Genomic DNA, 15,148 nt, shown 5'->3' on the forward strand with positions numbered 1-15,148 from the left:
AACAAATTCACACATAGACAGGCGTGCTAACTTCACAGAAACATTTGGGAAGAAAATCAGGACTTCTTCACCATTTCCTGAATTGTACTTATCACACTCTATGTTCGGTAATTCTGTGAAGAGACATAGTCGTTGAGATGAAACCACATAGAAAAACACATAGTCTAATAGAGGTTTTCCCCAGCCTTGGGACTGAAGCTGGATTGTCTATGGCGAGTCCTCGGCATCACTTCATTTCCCCCTTTGATTTGATTACCTCGTTGGGTTTTTCCGAAGTTTTCCCCAACCAAAAGGCAAATGCCGGGTAATCTTTTGGCGAATCCTCGGACTTCACCTCATCATTGTAGAAAATTACTACATTGTAAAACTGTAAAAATTGTAAAATATTGTAAAAATGTGTAAAAATTGTAATTGTAATATTGTAAAATTTTGACTTGTTCCACATCTTAAAGCTTCATTGCTCATGTAAGATCTATGGAAGATAATAAATGAATGAATGAATGAATGAATGAATGAATGAATTTAATGAGTGATGTCATTACCGATCAAGGTCTGCAGCCATAGTCTATGTCTTTCAATTCGTGAAATAATTGTAGATTGAAGGTGATATGGATAGAATTTTAACATTTTTCTCACAGCTTTGTGGGCAGATCCTAGAGGTTTTTGCTTCTCTTGGTTTACGCGTTGCAAAGGTTTCTTGTTTTTATTTATGTCATCTTCTTTGAAACAACTCTGGGCAGTGAGGGTTGTCAAAATATTATCATGTAGTTTGTTGCAATGTTGGAACCTGATGAACGTGACTGCTAGTTACAACAAGACGGTGCAACTTGTCACACGTCAAATGCAACCACAGAAATGTTGAGGAATTTCTTTGGCAATAGAGTTATTTCTAGAAGACTATGGCCTGCTAGGTCCCCGGATCTCACCAGTCCTGGCTACTTCTTCTGGGGTTATTTGAAGCAAACCGTTTACAAACAGAATCCACATACCATAGAAGAGCTGAAGCATCACATCACTGTTGCCATTCAGAATGTAACAACAGAAGTGCTCCATAAGGTGACTAGGAACATGACAAACCGTCTGGACATGTGCATCTGAGAAGGACATCATTTCCAGCATTTGCTGTAGCACAGATGACAGACGTTCTCATGTTCTGTATCAGGGCCAGTTTTAAATTGAATGCACTGTGATAACCAAAACTATTACATAATTATGGCAGAGGAAATGAAAGCAGTTCAAGAGAACCTACTCAAACATCATTGTTGTCTCCCACAAATTTCACTTTAACTCATCAGTATTATTTTGTACTTGGGTCTCCACTTTGGAAAGACCACACTAGATGTTTGGCTCATGGTGCATACCATGTGATGTCATTCGCAATGTGGTAATATTGAAGTTACTCAATCATTTTTAGTTGGTTATTTAGTGACGCTATGTCAACTACTGTATTATTTAGGTTTGATGAAATCAATGATAGTGAGATAGTATTTGGCGAGATGAGGCTGAGGGTACGTCATTGGATTACCTCACTCACACACAAATATGTACAGTTTGTATATAACGAGCATTCAGTATTGCCTATTATAATGTGATAGATATGTGATTCTCATTATTCTTTAAAGTATGGTATCCCTGATATCCTGTTACATTCTCCTTCACTTTCAAAGCAACCAGAAGTTCAATGTTATAGCGATAAGAATGGAATTAAAGTACGGTAAGGGAAATGAAGTACTTTAAGAAAACCTCTACAAAACCGCTTTTGTTAAACACAAATTTCACTTGAACTTTCTGGGGTTTCAATGTTGACCTCTGGCATGAAAAATCAACGTTCTAGTTAGTATGACAATAATATATTAGTAAATCAAAATAAAAATCATTTTTCTTATTTACAGTTCCATCTGGAAGAGACATCAGATCCCAGATTGAGAGGCACACTATCTGCATGTATCCTGCTGGCATACTCTATAGGCATTATGGCTGTATCCATGCTTGGCACTGCACTGGACTGGCGAATTGTTGCAGGACTGGGAGTCGTCATTTCTCTGTTGGACTTGATTGGATATAGCTTTCTGCCTGAAAGTCCAGTGTGGCTTGCCAGAAACAGTCGTGTAAATCAGGCTCAAGAAGTCTACAATTGGTTGTGGGGAAATGCACACCACAAGCAGGTATAATAAATACAAGAAGTTACTTATTCTTTTATCACATTATTAAAAAGTAAAAAAGACTCTACTTTTTTTTAAACAAAAATGCCCATAATTAGATATCTTCTTAGATTTTGTAGGAGTGTTCAGTGTTACAAATACACATATTCTAAGAATATTTCATATGAAACTTCAAAAGTATTTAAAATATATCGCATGTCCTACATAAATGAATATCAGAGTTTTAAGGTTGTACATAATTTTTCACTTGCGGTATAAAATAATAAGTCATATATGAGATGAAAGAATAAGTCTTCGAGTTTTTAGAACATCCACTGTAAGCACTCATCCTTGTTACATGGCACATACCAAACTAGTAGTCGAGTTCTTTCCATACTCTGGTCAGCATGTTTGGTGTATTCTAACAGACGCAACAGCCGCAACAATCCTGCATCCCAAGTAAGTAGGGTGGCAGATAGTGATGGCATGTATCCCTGATCTTTGACAGTGAAAGAAGTTACATGGGGTGAGTTCAGGGGACCTTGGAGGCCACAGGAGAAAAGCCATGCTGTTCTGACCGTGACGACCAATTCATCGATAGGGAACAACTTCATTCAGCCATTCTCGTACTTTGTTATGAAAATGAGGGAGTACACCATTTTGCTATCAAATGTTCTGTAGTCCATACTGCAGCTGGGGGAAGAGTTAATTCTGGACCATACCAAGATATGCAATTCTTGTAACAGTTTTTCCGCAAAAAAGAAAGACACATAAACTTGTCATGCAGAAACTGTGCAGAAAACATGAATTTTTGGAGAGTCCCAATGCTGTAGTTGGGCTGGTATGCTGTACCGTTTAAAATAAGAACACATTGTTACCATATCAGCAAAAAATATAGACTTGAAAACATACCGTCATTTCCCATAACTATGGTTCTGGAGCACAACTATGGTCCACGATAGAACCATTCAAATTTTGTACTCCATAACGTAGTACCTCGTTTATCTATATTTTTGCTATACTGTAGTTTGAAGTCAAGTCACTGCAGCTATCTATGAATGGTATATGTTACTTTTACAATGTTCTTTGAATGGTTGTGTCATGGATTATAGTTATGTTCCAGGACCATAGTTATGGGAAATGACGGTACCGGTACCAATTATGTTTAACTAGTCTTTAATAGACTCTGAAATGGAGGATGTTAGATGTTAGAAAAACATCAATTTTGGTTTTGATATCTGGCATAAAATATATTGAGCTACACAGCAGACAAAGACGGTTGAAATAAACTCTGATCAAATTTATAGAAACCTGGCAGAAAATCTTAAGCAAAGGCTTATCAATCCCACACATACTCCAAAATTATTTTTATCGAAATAGATGAAGTAAACGTATAAACAAAAGTGCAGTTAAATGTTACATAATTTAAAAATTATTCAGAAACATTTTCTGCATAAATTGCCAATTAAAAAGCTGTAGTTCTTATTTTAGCAAATATACAACAAAAACGTGTTCTGAATACAATTTCTTGGAATAGTACTTCCATATTTAGTCCTGCGTAACCAACTGGTTAGATCTAAGGCTCACAAGTTTAAATTTGGCTGAGGACGATAAAAATCTTCAGCATGCGACATCTTTTAAAAGAAAAGTAAAGCCGGAGGAAACATATTGTACTTTCACAGCAAGTAAGAATTTATCCCATAAATAAGAAGACTCAGGCAAAATTTATTGGCCATTTGTCCCCCATGCTAAAATTCAACTCTTCACTTATCATTTCATCATTCTGAACTAGAAAATTCCATCATACAGGAGTCCCCAGTTCATAAATAGATTCATATCTGCCTGGTTAGCAGGTACAAATGATATCTAGTAGGCTCTGAGGATGGTGAGAAGAAACACCGAAACAGCTGTAAGCCACACATGCTTACACAATTGTGGGGCCTAGTATCAAAACCTGCCATATCCATTTTTTTAAAACTCGAGTTTCCTTATGTATTTTGGAGTACTTTCTAACACTTACCATATGCACTGGCTGGCTTTTTCAAATTTGAACTATAACCCATATATAATGCATAGTAAAAATTGGAGTTACTTTCAAAACCTGCCACATCCATGGAAAATACTCGATGTCTCACTTTCAAAACCTGCCACATCCATTAACAAATGACTGGAAGTTATTTAATCGCGTGAGCTCAGTTTTATCGGTTCCTCAACATTACGTGCGAGTCAGTTGTTACAGTATTGTTGTTTAAGATGTCATCTGCACTAACTACACCGAAAGCATCACGGGAAAATGCCGTTCGGCATTCACAATGGAGCACTACAATGAAGAGGAAGCAAAGATAAGAAAACGTTTCTTTTCACTGGTGTACGATAATTGAAAATATCAAGTCACGTGCCATGTTTAGAATTGTTGTAAAATGTTCCATTGTTGATGCTAAAGCATGTCATTTGTGAATTGTAGGTACACATTAAAACCGTCGACTTTCCAACAATGCGACCATAAAATAAAATCAAAGGCTTTGAATTGTTCTGAACTTTCTGAAGCTGATATACTCAGTTTAAATTCTGCATCTATTCCAATAAAGATAAAAGAGGCTAAAATGCATTCATTTTGAAGCATGTATCTGTAAATGACTGCATTAGACGCAAGACCACAAGTGAAAAGAAGAAGGTTTTTTTACACTACTTCATAAGAAAAGACAAGATCTGTGTTCGTGTTTGCCGCAAGAAGTTTCTGGCAACTCTGTCTGTTGGTAGATCATGGGTGGAATCAATTGTTACACATTACCATCGTACAGGGCAGGTAAATATTATTAATAACATTTTTCATAAGCTGTAGCTTTGAAATAAATATTGTAAGAAGGAAACTGTCCATGGCTTAAAGGTGCTCACTGTCTACGTTTTTTTAACGAAAAATTAACTAATGTAATTACAATATTGTTACTGAGTCATTAGAATTGGCGTAATAATTGGTAGACGATTAAAATATGAAATTAATATTTCTATGCTTTAAAATGTTTCCACATTAATGACAATATTACAGTTAGGTTTATTATTACATACAATTCATAAAAATACGCTATAAAATCACACAGAAGATAAAGTGAACAATAATATTACAGGAGAAATACCGTACTCTTACGCATAGTATTGTTAATTCTTTCACGAACACATACATTTTTATCAATAGTGGCATCGTACTAAACATAATGATAACATTGCAAGGTCAATTTTGCCTGCGTTTTAATTTCGAAGACACTCTGACTCATAAGCAGGAACATTTCGCTGGCACATAATATGTACACATCCTTGACCCTAGACCAGCTCACATAAAAACAATATTCAGGGAGTTCAATACAATGCACTGAGAAAACATAAGAATGATAATGCCCATTGCATTGAAAGTATTAGTTCTAATGAACTCATTTTCTTGTACAAAGTTAATATTTCTCTACTTCTACACTATTCATAGGTCCAATATGAACACCGTGGTAATAATCAGAAGGAAGAGGCTTTTTCTTGAAAAGCAGCTGCAATCAAAACATTTATACAGTCATTAAAAAGGATTAAGAGCCATTATTGTCGAGGATCTTTAAAAAAGACATTATCTATCGTAGGAAGAACCTGTGGCGGATATATTCCAATGATACCGCTGTAAAAGAGTCATATTTTCGCAAGATCTTCAATACCAATTTCAATGTTGGATGTGGAAAACCAAGCACCGACATCTGTACAATCTGTGTAAGACTGAAGAATCAAGCAAAAATGGAAAAAGATGAAGAAAAGAAGCAATCTTTTATCCTTCAGCTCAAAGTTCATAAGAAACGAGAAAATCTTTCCATCAGTTGCTAAACAGGATCACAGATGACGAGGTAACTTTGGTGTTGAATGTGAAAACCCAAAAATACCCAAAATAGAGGGTCAGTCAGCGTACTATAGCAGATAACTACCTACACAATTTCGCTTTTGTTACGATGCTTCCTAACAAACAACTAGGCATAAACAATGTTAGGTGCTATGTTTAGACTGAAAATGAGAGATCTAGAGGATCCAGTGAAATAGCTTCAGCCATTTATGACAGCTTGCAGAAAGTGGATTCAGCCAAAATACGGAAAATACGACTCTTTTCAGATGGCTGCACTGGTCAAAATGAGAACATGACTATGGTTTCAATGACAGCAACTTGGTTAGTATCTAAGTCACTAGAGAACATCACTGAGATGGAACTTCACTTTCCCGTTACTGGCCATCGATTTTTACCAGCAGATAGAGTGTTTGGTTTCATAGAAACAGCAGTACGCAAAGAACAGGAGATTTTGAACCCACAACATTATATCAACATTACCGGTAAGTATGGCAAGGTGTGCCGCATTGGAAGAGATTGAAATGTTTATAATTGGAAAGAAGCTGCTGCAAACGTTGTAAAATCCTCTCAGAATCTTCACTTTCAAATATCCACTGTAAAAAGAATTAAAATACAAAAGATAGACAATAGAATTGTTATATATGGGGAATCGATGTACATGACTGACACTGGCATTGGGAAAACTATAGTTCGTCGTGGAAAAAGCCTCTCACAACTTCAGCCTATGGTGGTAAATATTGGTGCACCTGTATGAGCTAAAAAGATCACAGACGTTGCTAATCTGTTGAAGAAACGTCTTGGAAGTGAATGACAACAAGACTGCCGCTTGAAATTTTATGCGAATGTACTAAATTCTGAAGCAACTGAGGAAGAAGCAGAGGAAGATTACTGCGAGACTGGGCAATTCATTAACCCCCATGATGTCAAACCTGTGTTTTTAATTTCAAAAAGCTTGAAAATAAACATTTTTTATGTGTAAGCCTATGTCCCTATTCTGGAGTAACTGAGGAAGAAGCAGAGGAAGATTACTGCGAGACTGAGCAATTCATTAACCCTCAAGATAAAGGCGTTGTGTAAAAAACTATGTTTAATTCAATAAAACTAGAAAAAAAAAGCTTATTCACGTTAACAGAAAAATTATTAGTTATTTAACACATGTTCTTAGGGGTGATCTATCAAAATCAACCATATCCATTATAAACTGTCAAAATATAATTATTTAGGGGGGCACGATTTTCTGAATCTAATTATTTTAGTAGATTTCCATGAACCCCAATCATCTGCAAAAGAAGAGCCACATACATCTTATATCAAAGTAACTGCACGTTTTTCTCATTTTTCTCGAAATGTAGCAAAGTGGATGTGGTAGGTTTTGATACTAGACCCCTCAATTGAGACGAGTAAGATCGCCATTTAATCAATTATGACTATGACATGTCGTAAGTTTAGACACATTCTTTAATATCTCTGAAAAAGTAGACAAAACAAATATTTTAAGTACAGGCATGACATAACCTATTAAGATAATCAATCGTTTACCACAAATTAATTTGAGACTATTTTTAGCACATATTTCAAAAGTAAATTTATATCAAGAATCTTTCTTTGCCTTTAAGATTATTCCAAGAGATTTCTGATTTTGACTACAACTGACTATATTATCCCAATTCTTGTGTATAGGCCTACAAAGATCTATTTTATTCATAATTAATGAAAGGATTAAATATGGGGTTGTTCTGAATACTCGTATCTTGCAATACAGCGTCCTACACTTAAAAAAATGTTTTCAAAGCATTTCCAATTACAAACGTAAAAAGTAAATACCATCAGGATGAGATAAGCGATATTTTCTTTGGTACCGTATCTTCTTCGTTAGTATCCTCTTCCAGATATTAACGCCAGTATTTTTGTGTATACAGTATATGCTAAAAAGTTTATAATTTCTGTACGACAATAGAAAAACAACACAAAACATATTTTCCTCATCAGTGTATTTATAAGAACAAGAGATTAACATTACTAAATGCCATCTCGTAAATTTTCCCTCTCCTCATTAATTTTATATATATCAAAACAAAGTTGAGGCTTGCAGTCAAGACGTCATATACTACAAATAGGTATTATAGAACTCTAGAAATTGTGACAAAGGATGCTACAGAAAATTAGTTCTCTTTCCTCTTTCAGGGATTAGGTGACTTCATCTATTCTGGTCTCTAACATCAAGCCAAGTTTTACGGAGTCTGCCCAAGTCTCGCCTCCTAATGGCTGATAATTCATTATATGATCCCTCCATTTTCTTTTCTTCTCCTCTATCCTTTCATTCATGCATAATACATTTAAATTCCATTCTTATAGTTTCATTTCTGATTGTATCAGCTTTAATACAACTTCTTACAAATCTCATAAATTTCATTTCGGCAGACTGTACTAGTGTTATATCTCTTTCTGTTATCCACATTTCAGAACCATACACAAGAGGAAGAGTGGCCATGACTTTACAAAATTTCATCTGCATAATTAGTTCCATTGACCTTTCAAGTTTGTTTATTTTTACATGGATGGATTTATTCAGTCTCAAATTAAGATTTACAATAATACAGTTCCTGAAAAAAAAATGGTCCGAGTCTTAATGGGTTTTGCACAACTATCCACAAGTAGCATATACTAGGATCGTACTGAAAGTCATACTCATGAGCAACCTATTGCTATGATTCCAATTCCAATAATGTAACAAGAACGATTGTATGATCGCAATCTACAGACTTTACACTATTCATTGAAATACTGTGGCGTCATTAGCTTCTATCACGTGATCACAGGCAATGTTTGTAAAATGTCCGACAACGATATTTCCTTTCGACAGTATTGAATTCCTTGTTAAAGAGGAAAAATCTGCTGCTGAAATTCACCTCAGACTTCAGCATGCATATGAAGACCTCAGACTTCAGCATGTATACGGAGATGTGTGCATAGGTGCCAGCAGTGTTAGGAAATGGGTGAAACATTTCAAAGATGAGAACACGAGCATCCAAGATAAGCCTCATAACAGTCGTCCTCGAACTGCCTTCATGGAAGACAACAAGGAAAGAGTTGATGAGTTCTGGGATACATTCTGGTTGAATTTCTTGAATCTGGATAGACCATAAATGCTGTCCGCTATATAGACACTTTTGAAGCTCTGTCGAGCATTGCGTGAGAAACACTCTGAACAAATCATGCAACACGATAACACACGGCCTCATACTGCTCATGTCATCATGGAGAAAATTAGAACATTTGAGTTAAAAAGTCTTCTAAATCCTCCCTACAGTCCCGACAGAACATTTGAGTTAAAAAGTCTTCTAAATCCTCTCTACAGTCCCGACTTGGTACTCTCCAAATAGCATCTTTTTGGTTCTGTAAAGGAACAGCTACAAGGCCAACATTACAAGATGCTGGAGGACATCTGTGAAGCAGTGTGTAAGTGTCTACAGGAAGCTGGAATGAACTTCTACTGCAAAGGAATTTTCAAACTTACAGAACAGTGGAAAAAATGTATGTAAAGAAATGGAGACTATGTTGAAAAGTGACAGAAACGTCTGTAGATTAAGATGATGTATCTGATTTGTCTAAAAATAAAAATTAAGATTTATAACAATGGGTTTCTCATGACTTTCAGTATGACCCTCATATACAAGCACTTTTGTTTACTACATATGCGTAATGAGTTGTATCTGGAACTTCGTAAAATTAGGGAGGTCATTTTTTTTCTAGAACTGTAGACCTACATATGCACACTAATTTACAATCAATCTTTCCAGGCGCAAGGTGAGCTTCAAGAGTTGTTGGAAAGATTATCACAAGAGATAAAGGAACATCGAAGAGAAGAGAAAAAATCCTTCGCATTAGCTTGGAAAGAATACTTTAAACCTCACTTCATTAAATCTTTCTTCATAATTCATATGTTCAATGTATTTCAAATTATTTGTGGTACCAATTTATTCATATTTTATGCTGCAAATATAATTTCAGGACTCAATGAACATGGCAATTTGGATGTGAATATGACTGTTGTTCTTACTTCTGTTGTACGAGTCATATTCTTAATAGTATCATGCTTACTTTTGGTTTGGTTTGGAAGAAGACCTATAAGCATATCTTCCGGTATAGGATCAGGAACTGCTGCAATGGGAATTGCCTTTGCTTCCTATATACATATTTCTAGTGGATGGCTTATGATTTCTCTACTGACTATTTTTGTAGCTTTTAATACTTATGGATATTTTGTTCTGCCACCATCAATGGTTGGAGAACTACTGCCATCTAAAATACGATGTTTCGCTGGTGCTTATATTTTCACTATGAATGATGTTGCATTATTTGCTGCAACAAAAGCATTCCCTTCTCTTGTAGAATCGGTTGGTATTTCTGGTCTCTTTTGGATATTTGGTCTTTCCTCATTAACTCTAGCTCTTTTCCTGTACCTTTTGTTACCTGAAACTAAAGGACGTTCTTTGGTGGAAGTGGAATTATATTTTCTACAATCTAATATATTATGGTTTAAAAGAAACAGAAAGTGCAAAGAAAAGGTAACTGTAATATAATATGAAATTTCAAAATATTCTGTAATATTATTATTATTATTATTATTATTATTATTATTATTATTATTATTATTATTATTATTATTATTATTATTATTATATTACATTGCTATTTTCTCTCTTTCTTAAATGTATGTAGAATAGAGGACAATGTAAAAAGTGTATCACCTTAGACACAAAAAAAATGACAGGCTGCCCATATGCTAAGTCCTCTTCAGAAGACTTTGGTTGATTTTGTGTGAGCTTAGGTTTACACATTAACAAATTTCTTATGCAAGACTCTGCTCTGTTTTTCCTTTGGTTTGTTTGTTTGTTGCTTTTTTGTGTTTATAGATCAAGTGTTATAAATAATCTATAACAAAGATAAAAAATGCAAGGAGTAAATTAAGTGCAAAATGAACATCCTTTCCCTAGTCGTGTAAACCAGACACAGTCAAAAGGTGGACTTAGACAAATTCAAGCTATAGGATAATGGTCATTTTTTGTGCCTAAAACTGTATATTAATTATTGTGTGAAGGCCTACTTAGAGCACTTCAGTCTATTACAAGTAAAAAAATATCAGAACGAACAGTGTTCAATACAATGCTTCGTTCACTGTTAATTTATTACAATGCACATATTTTTAATAGCATTTTAGCATTCAGAGTATTTGTGATGTTTAATTTAACGTAAAATACTGCATAAGCATCCTTTTGTACCAGTATTCTCTTCATACGTTTATATCATCACCACCATCATCATCATCATCATCATCATCATCATCATCATCATCATCATCATCAGGAACAGTCCTGTATTAGACCCCAGGACGTCTCGTGCTAGCATTTTTTAGGCTGTCCTAAATTTCTTCATCCACTTGAGAGTGGGACATAAGATAAGATTTGTTTGGGTCATCTAGTACGATTCATCCTCTTGCGATGCTGTTTTCACTGAAGTCTATATTGCTGAATTTTAAGTTCTTCATTCCGATGGTGGTCAAGTAATGAACATCCTGCAATTCTTCATATGAATAGGATTTCGGCTGTTGTTAACCATCTCTCATCACATTTTCTTATTGTCCATGTCTCGCTGTCATAAACTAGAACTGGTCGTGCAAGGGTTTTATGTGTCTTCAGCCTTGTGCGTCTTCGTACTTGGGATGGTTTGAATACATTGTTAATAGTTCCGGTAATTTTTAGGAAATTAGAAATTTGTTAGTCATATCATCATTTACGTATGATAAATTATAATCCATGTTCTACAATGTATTATTTATAATAGTTTTGGATCTTGTCCTCAAAATTCCATCACTAGTTTTTTCAGTTGATAATTTCCATGTTAAATTTTGAAGCAGCTCTCTGTAAGTTGTAAACTACTCTTTGTAAATCATTTGTAAGTTTATATTTACTTCTAATCATACATTGTTAACAATGTTCCCTAGAGTCTTAAAGTTTTTATTTGAAGCCCAAAAAATAAGCCAAACAAGTACTGAGCTGGGCAAAAGCAGGTATACAGTTGTGCACCACCACACATTGAATACCTACAACGCAAACAGAAATGGAGCTGCCATTTTCGGCTCTTGCTTCACAATTACTTTTATCTAATGTTTATGTACCTGAATGGATACTGTTTACAGTTAACAGTCTTGGTGCTTCGAAAGACTCTCTTATTGGCATGTAATAACGGTGTAAACATCACTCCTGGAAAACCATAAAAACTATCAATCGGCTGGAACCGATAAAGATGCATAAAATGCGAACTACTTGGCGCAGAAATGAGATTCTTGTTTCTATATATTCAGAAAAACAATGTCATTCAACCTAATTACGTGTAGACACCCTGTCACAAAGAACTTGTCCGAGCGCACATATTATTTTTACGAATGGCGTCAAGAAATATCCGTACATGGCAAAGCAGCACTGTGGCTACTGGCTACTGTGTATAAGTAAACACGCCCCAAACATCAGAAGATTTGGACCACACTCTAAGGATAAGAGTTTATTGATACACACAGAACAATACAACAATTAAGTTCCTTTACTCTAAGTGTTCAAATTGGAGTCCTTAGTATTTACACATTCCTGTAGTCTAGTTTCTTCACTCAAGCACATTCTGGCACAGAGCTCTTTATTGTCTGCAATTTCTTGACATGCTTCTGTTATGAATTGAATCATGTCATCAATAGTTAATGATTATCTTGAGAATACATTAACCTTGACAACACCTCAAAAGAAGTCGTCTATTGGAGTAATGTCTGGTGAACGTGGTGGCCATTCAACTGACTCTCGGCGATCTATCTACCTTTTGGGTAATTCTTAATTTTAAAAAATCCCGCACCCTTACAGTATAGTGAGGAAGAGCCTCATCTTGCTGAAAAACAAATCTTCATTACCATTCTGCAACCAGAGTTGCTATATAACAATGCACCTTACTATGTTAAGATACAAGTCTTATGGAAAAAGAAAGGTCCAATAACCCCTTTACATGAATGGCTCACCCAGACTGTAACCCTAGCTTGATTTAACTGTTGTTCCATTGTTAGATGGGAGTTATCTGTTGAGTAATAGGTGCAACTGTGCCTATTAACAGCATCTGAAAGTTTAAAACATGGCTTGGTCTGACCAAGTAATTTTCCGAATGATGACGTCACGTGGTCTTTCTTCATTCAAAACTCTAACACAGAATTGCAAGTGGCAGTCGAGATTATCCTCTAATAATCAGTGAAGTAATTGCGGCAGATACATCTTCAAACCTTCAGATAACTCAAAGATTTGAGGGAAATGCTTAACTCATAAGAAGCACTCTAATTTGATTTTTTTGGGCTTTGAGGAAATGTCAGAGCAACACACACAATTTGCGGAGGTTGTAACAATGAATGGTCGACCACTCTCTGGCACATTTAAGATGGATCCAGTTATATAAAATTTATCACGTACATTGTTAGTCTAGTTAGTGAAGGTGTATCAAATTCTTCAGCTCAATTCTGCCTAACACTTTCAAAATTCTCTGTCTTCCAGTATTGTTTGATTATCCACTTTCGTTAATCGTTGGTTAAATTACCAGTCATCATTATCTGAATTTTATAATGTTCACAAACATTACCATGGCAATATCAAGATTATTTGGGGCGACCAGAGCACAAGGGAATCAAGTCCCAAGAATAAACTTTTCAGAAAATTAGACTTAAAGTCTTTAATAGGTAATTAACTATACATAAAAGGTGAGTGATTTTAAACATCTGCACCATTGCAAAGATTGTGAGGACATGATTGTTTTATGCTCTGAAAGTACAGGTAGTCTTATATAAGGTATGTACAGACGAAATATCTCCCAATTGACCAAAAGTGGACTTGATTCCCTTGTTCCCTTGTGCTGTACAGATTTATCTATACTGATAATAGAACTGTAACCTAAATTTTAGTGGTAATTTTCGTTTTTGCAATAATAATCGGTGTAAACATAAATAATTTAGCTCTCCTGAGATCAAAAATCGCATTTTTGATATTTTTGTTTGTATGTTTGTTACCTTTTCACGCAATACTGGAGAAACCAGATTTCTATGAAAATTAGTATACAAATTACATTGATTCCAACTTAAAATTTAGGCTATATGGCATTCAAAATATTTTCTTTAAGGAGGCCTGAAGTTAATAAATCGAAATATCTCGATTATTGATTTTTCATAAATATGTTACGTTACAAATGTTTCTTTAAAAAATGTTTCCGACAAGTTTTATTGTATGCAACATTTTTATGGGACTGATATTTAATAAGATATGAGGAGTCCACCAGTGGTCAGTTTGTGGATTAATACAATCTTGGATGAAGAAAACTTAGATTTATTCATAGCCATAACAAACCAACTCCATAACTCATTTGTTACTCCATAGAGGGCAGCATTTCCTATGGAAGGTGAAGGTTGCTAAGTATGAGCCAGGAACTTTAAGACTCGATTTCTCAAAATTATTCCAGAAGGACTTGGTCCACTCTGGTTGTGAACCCCTCATATATGAGTTTTAAAATAACAATGCTTTTCATGTCAGTGTCGCCTCTATCAGACTAATACAGTGAAGTGAAAACAAATGACTCTGCTTTTATTTAAGATGGCCTTGCACAACAAACGGAAGATGTTCAATTGACACTTGTATGGGTATCATTGTAATCTATACGCATATAAATGTTTATCAATGTTAATATGTAAAGAGAGAGTGTCTGTCTGAAGTAATCTCAGAGGATACTTAACCGATTTGGATAATCCTTTCACCATTGGAAAGTGTAGCTCCTCTAGATAGACATAGTCTACTGTATATATCATTACGGTAACTCCTTAGTGAATTGAGAACGGTAAGATTAAAACAGATCACTATGCACTGAAAACTTGATACATTGTCAAAATATTGTTATTACTTAATTACATATTTAAAATAGATCATTATGCACTGAAAACTTGATACATTGTCGAAATAGTGTTATTATTTAATTACATATTTAAAACAGATCATTATGCACTGAAAACTTGATACACTGTCGAAATATTGTTATTACTTAATTACATATTTAAAACAGATCATTATGC

At 34.9% G+C, this 15,148-nt stretch overlaps 1 protein-coding gene across 1 annotated transcript in view; it reads left to right on the top strand.

The window, feature by feature from the left end:
- Positions 1-15,148, top strand: part of LOC138715235 (facilitated trehalose transporter Tret1-like) — a 38,766-nt gene that overhangs the window by 18,081 nt on the left and 5,537 nt on the right. The window contains exon 5 of the mRNA XM_069847938.1: positions 1,893-2,165. Coding sequence (XP_069704039.1) covers positions 1,893-2,165 — 273 coding nt within the window. The remainder of the gene's footprint in view (positions 1-1,892; positions 2,166-15,148) is intronic.

Source organism: Periplaneta americana, chromosome 15, assembly GCF_040183065.1.
Source record: "Periplaneta americana isolate PAMFEO1 chromosome 15, P.americana_PAMFEO1_priV1, whole genome shotgun sequence".
In the NCBI taxonomy this organism is placed as follows: domain Eukaryota; kingdom Metazoa; phylum Arthropoda; class Insecta; order Blattodea; family Blattidae; genus Periplaneta; species Periplaneta americana.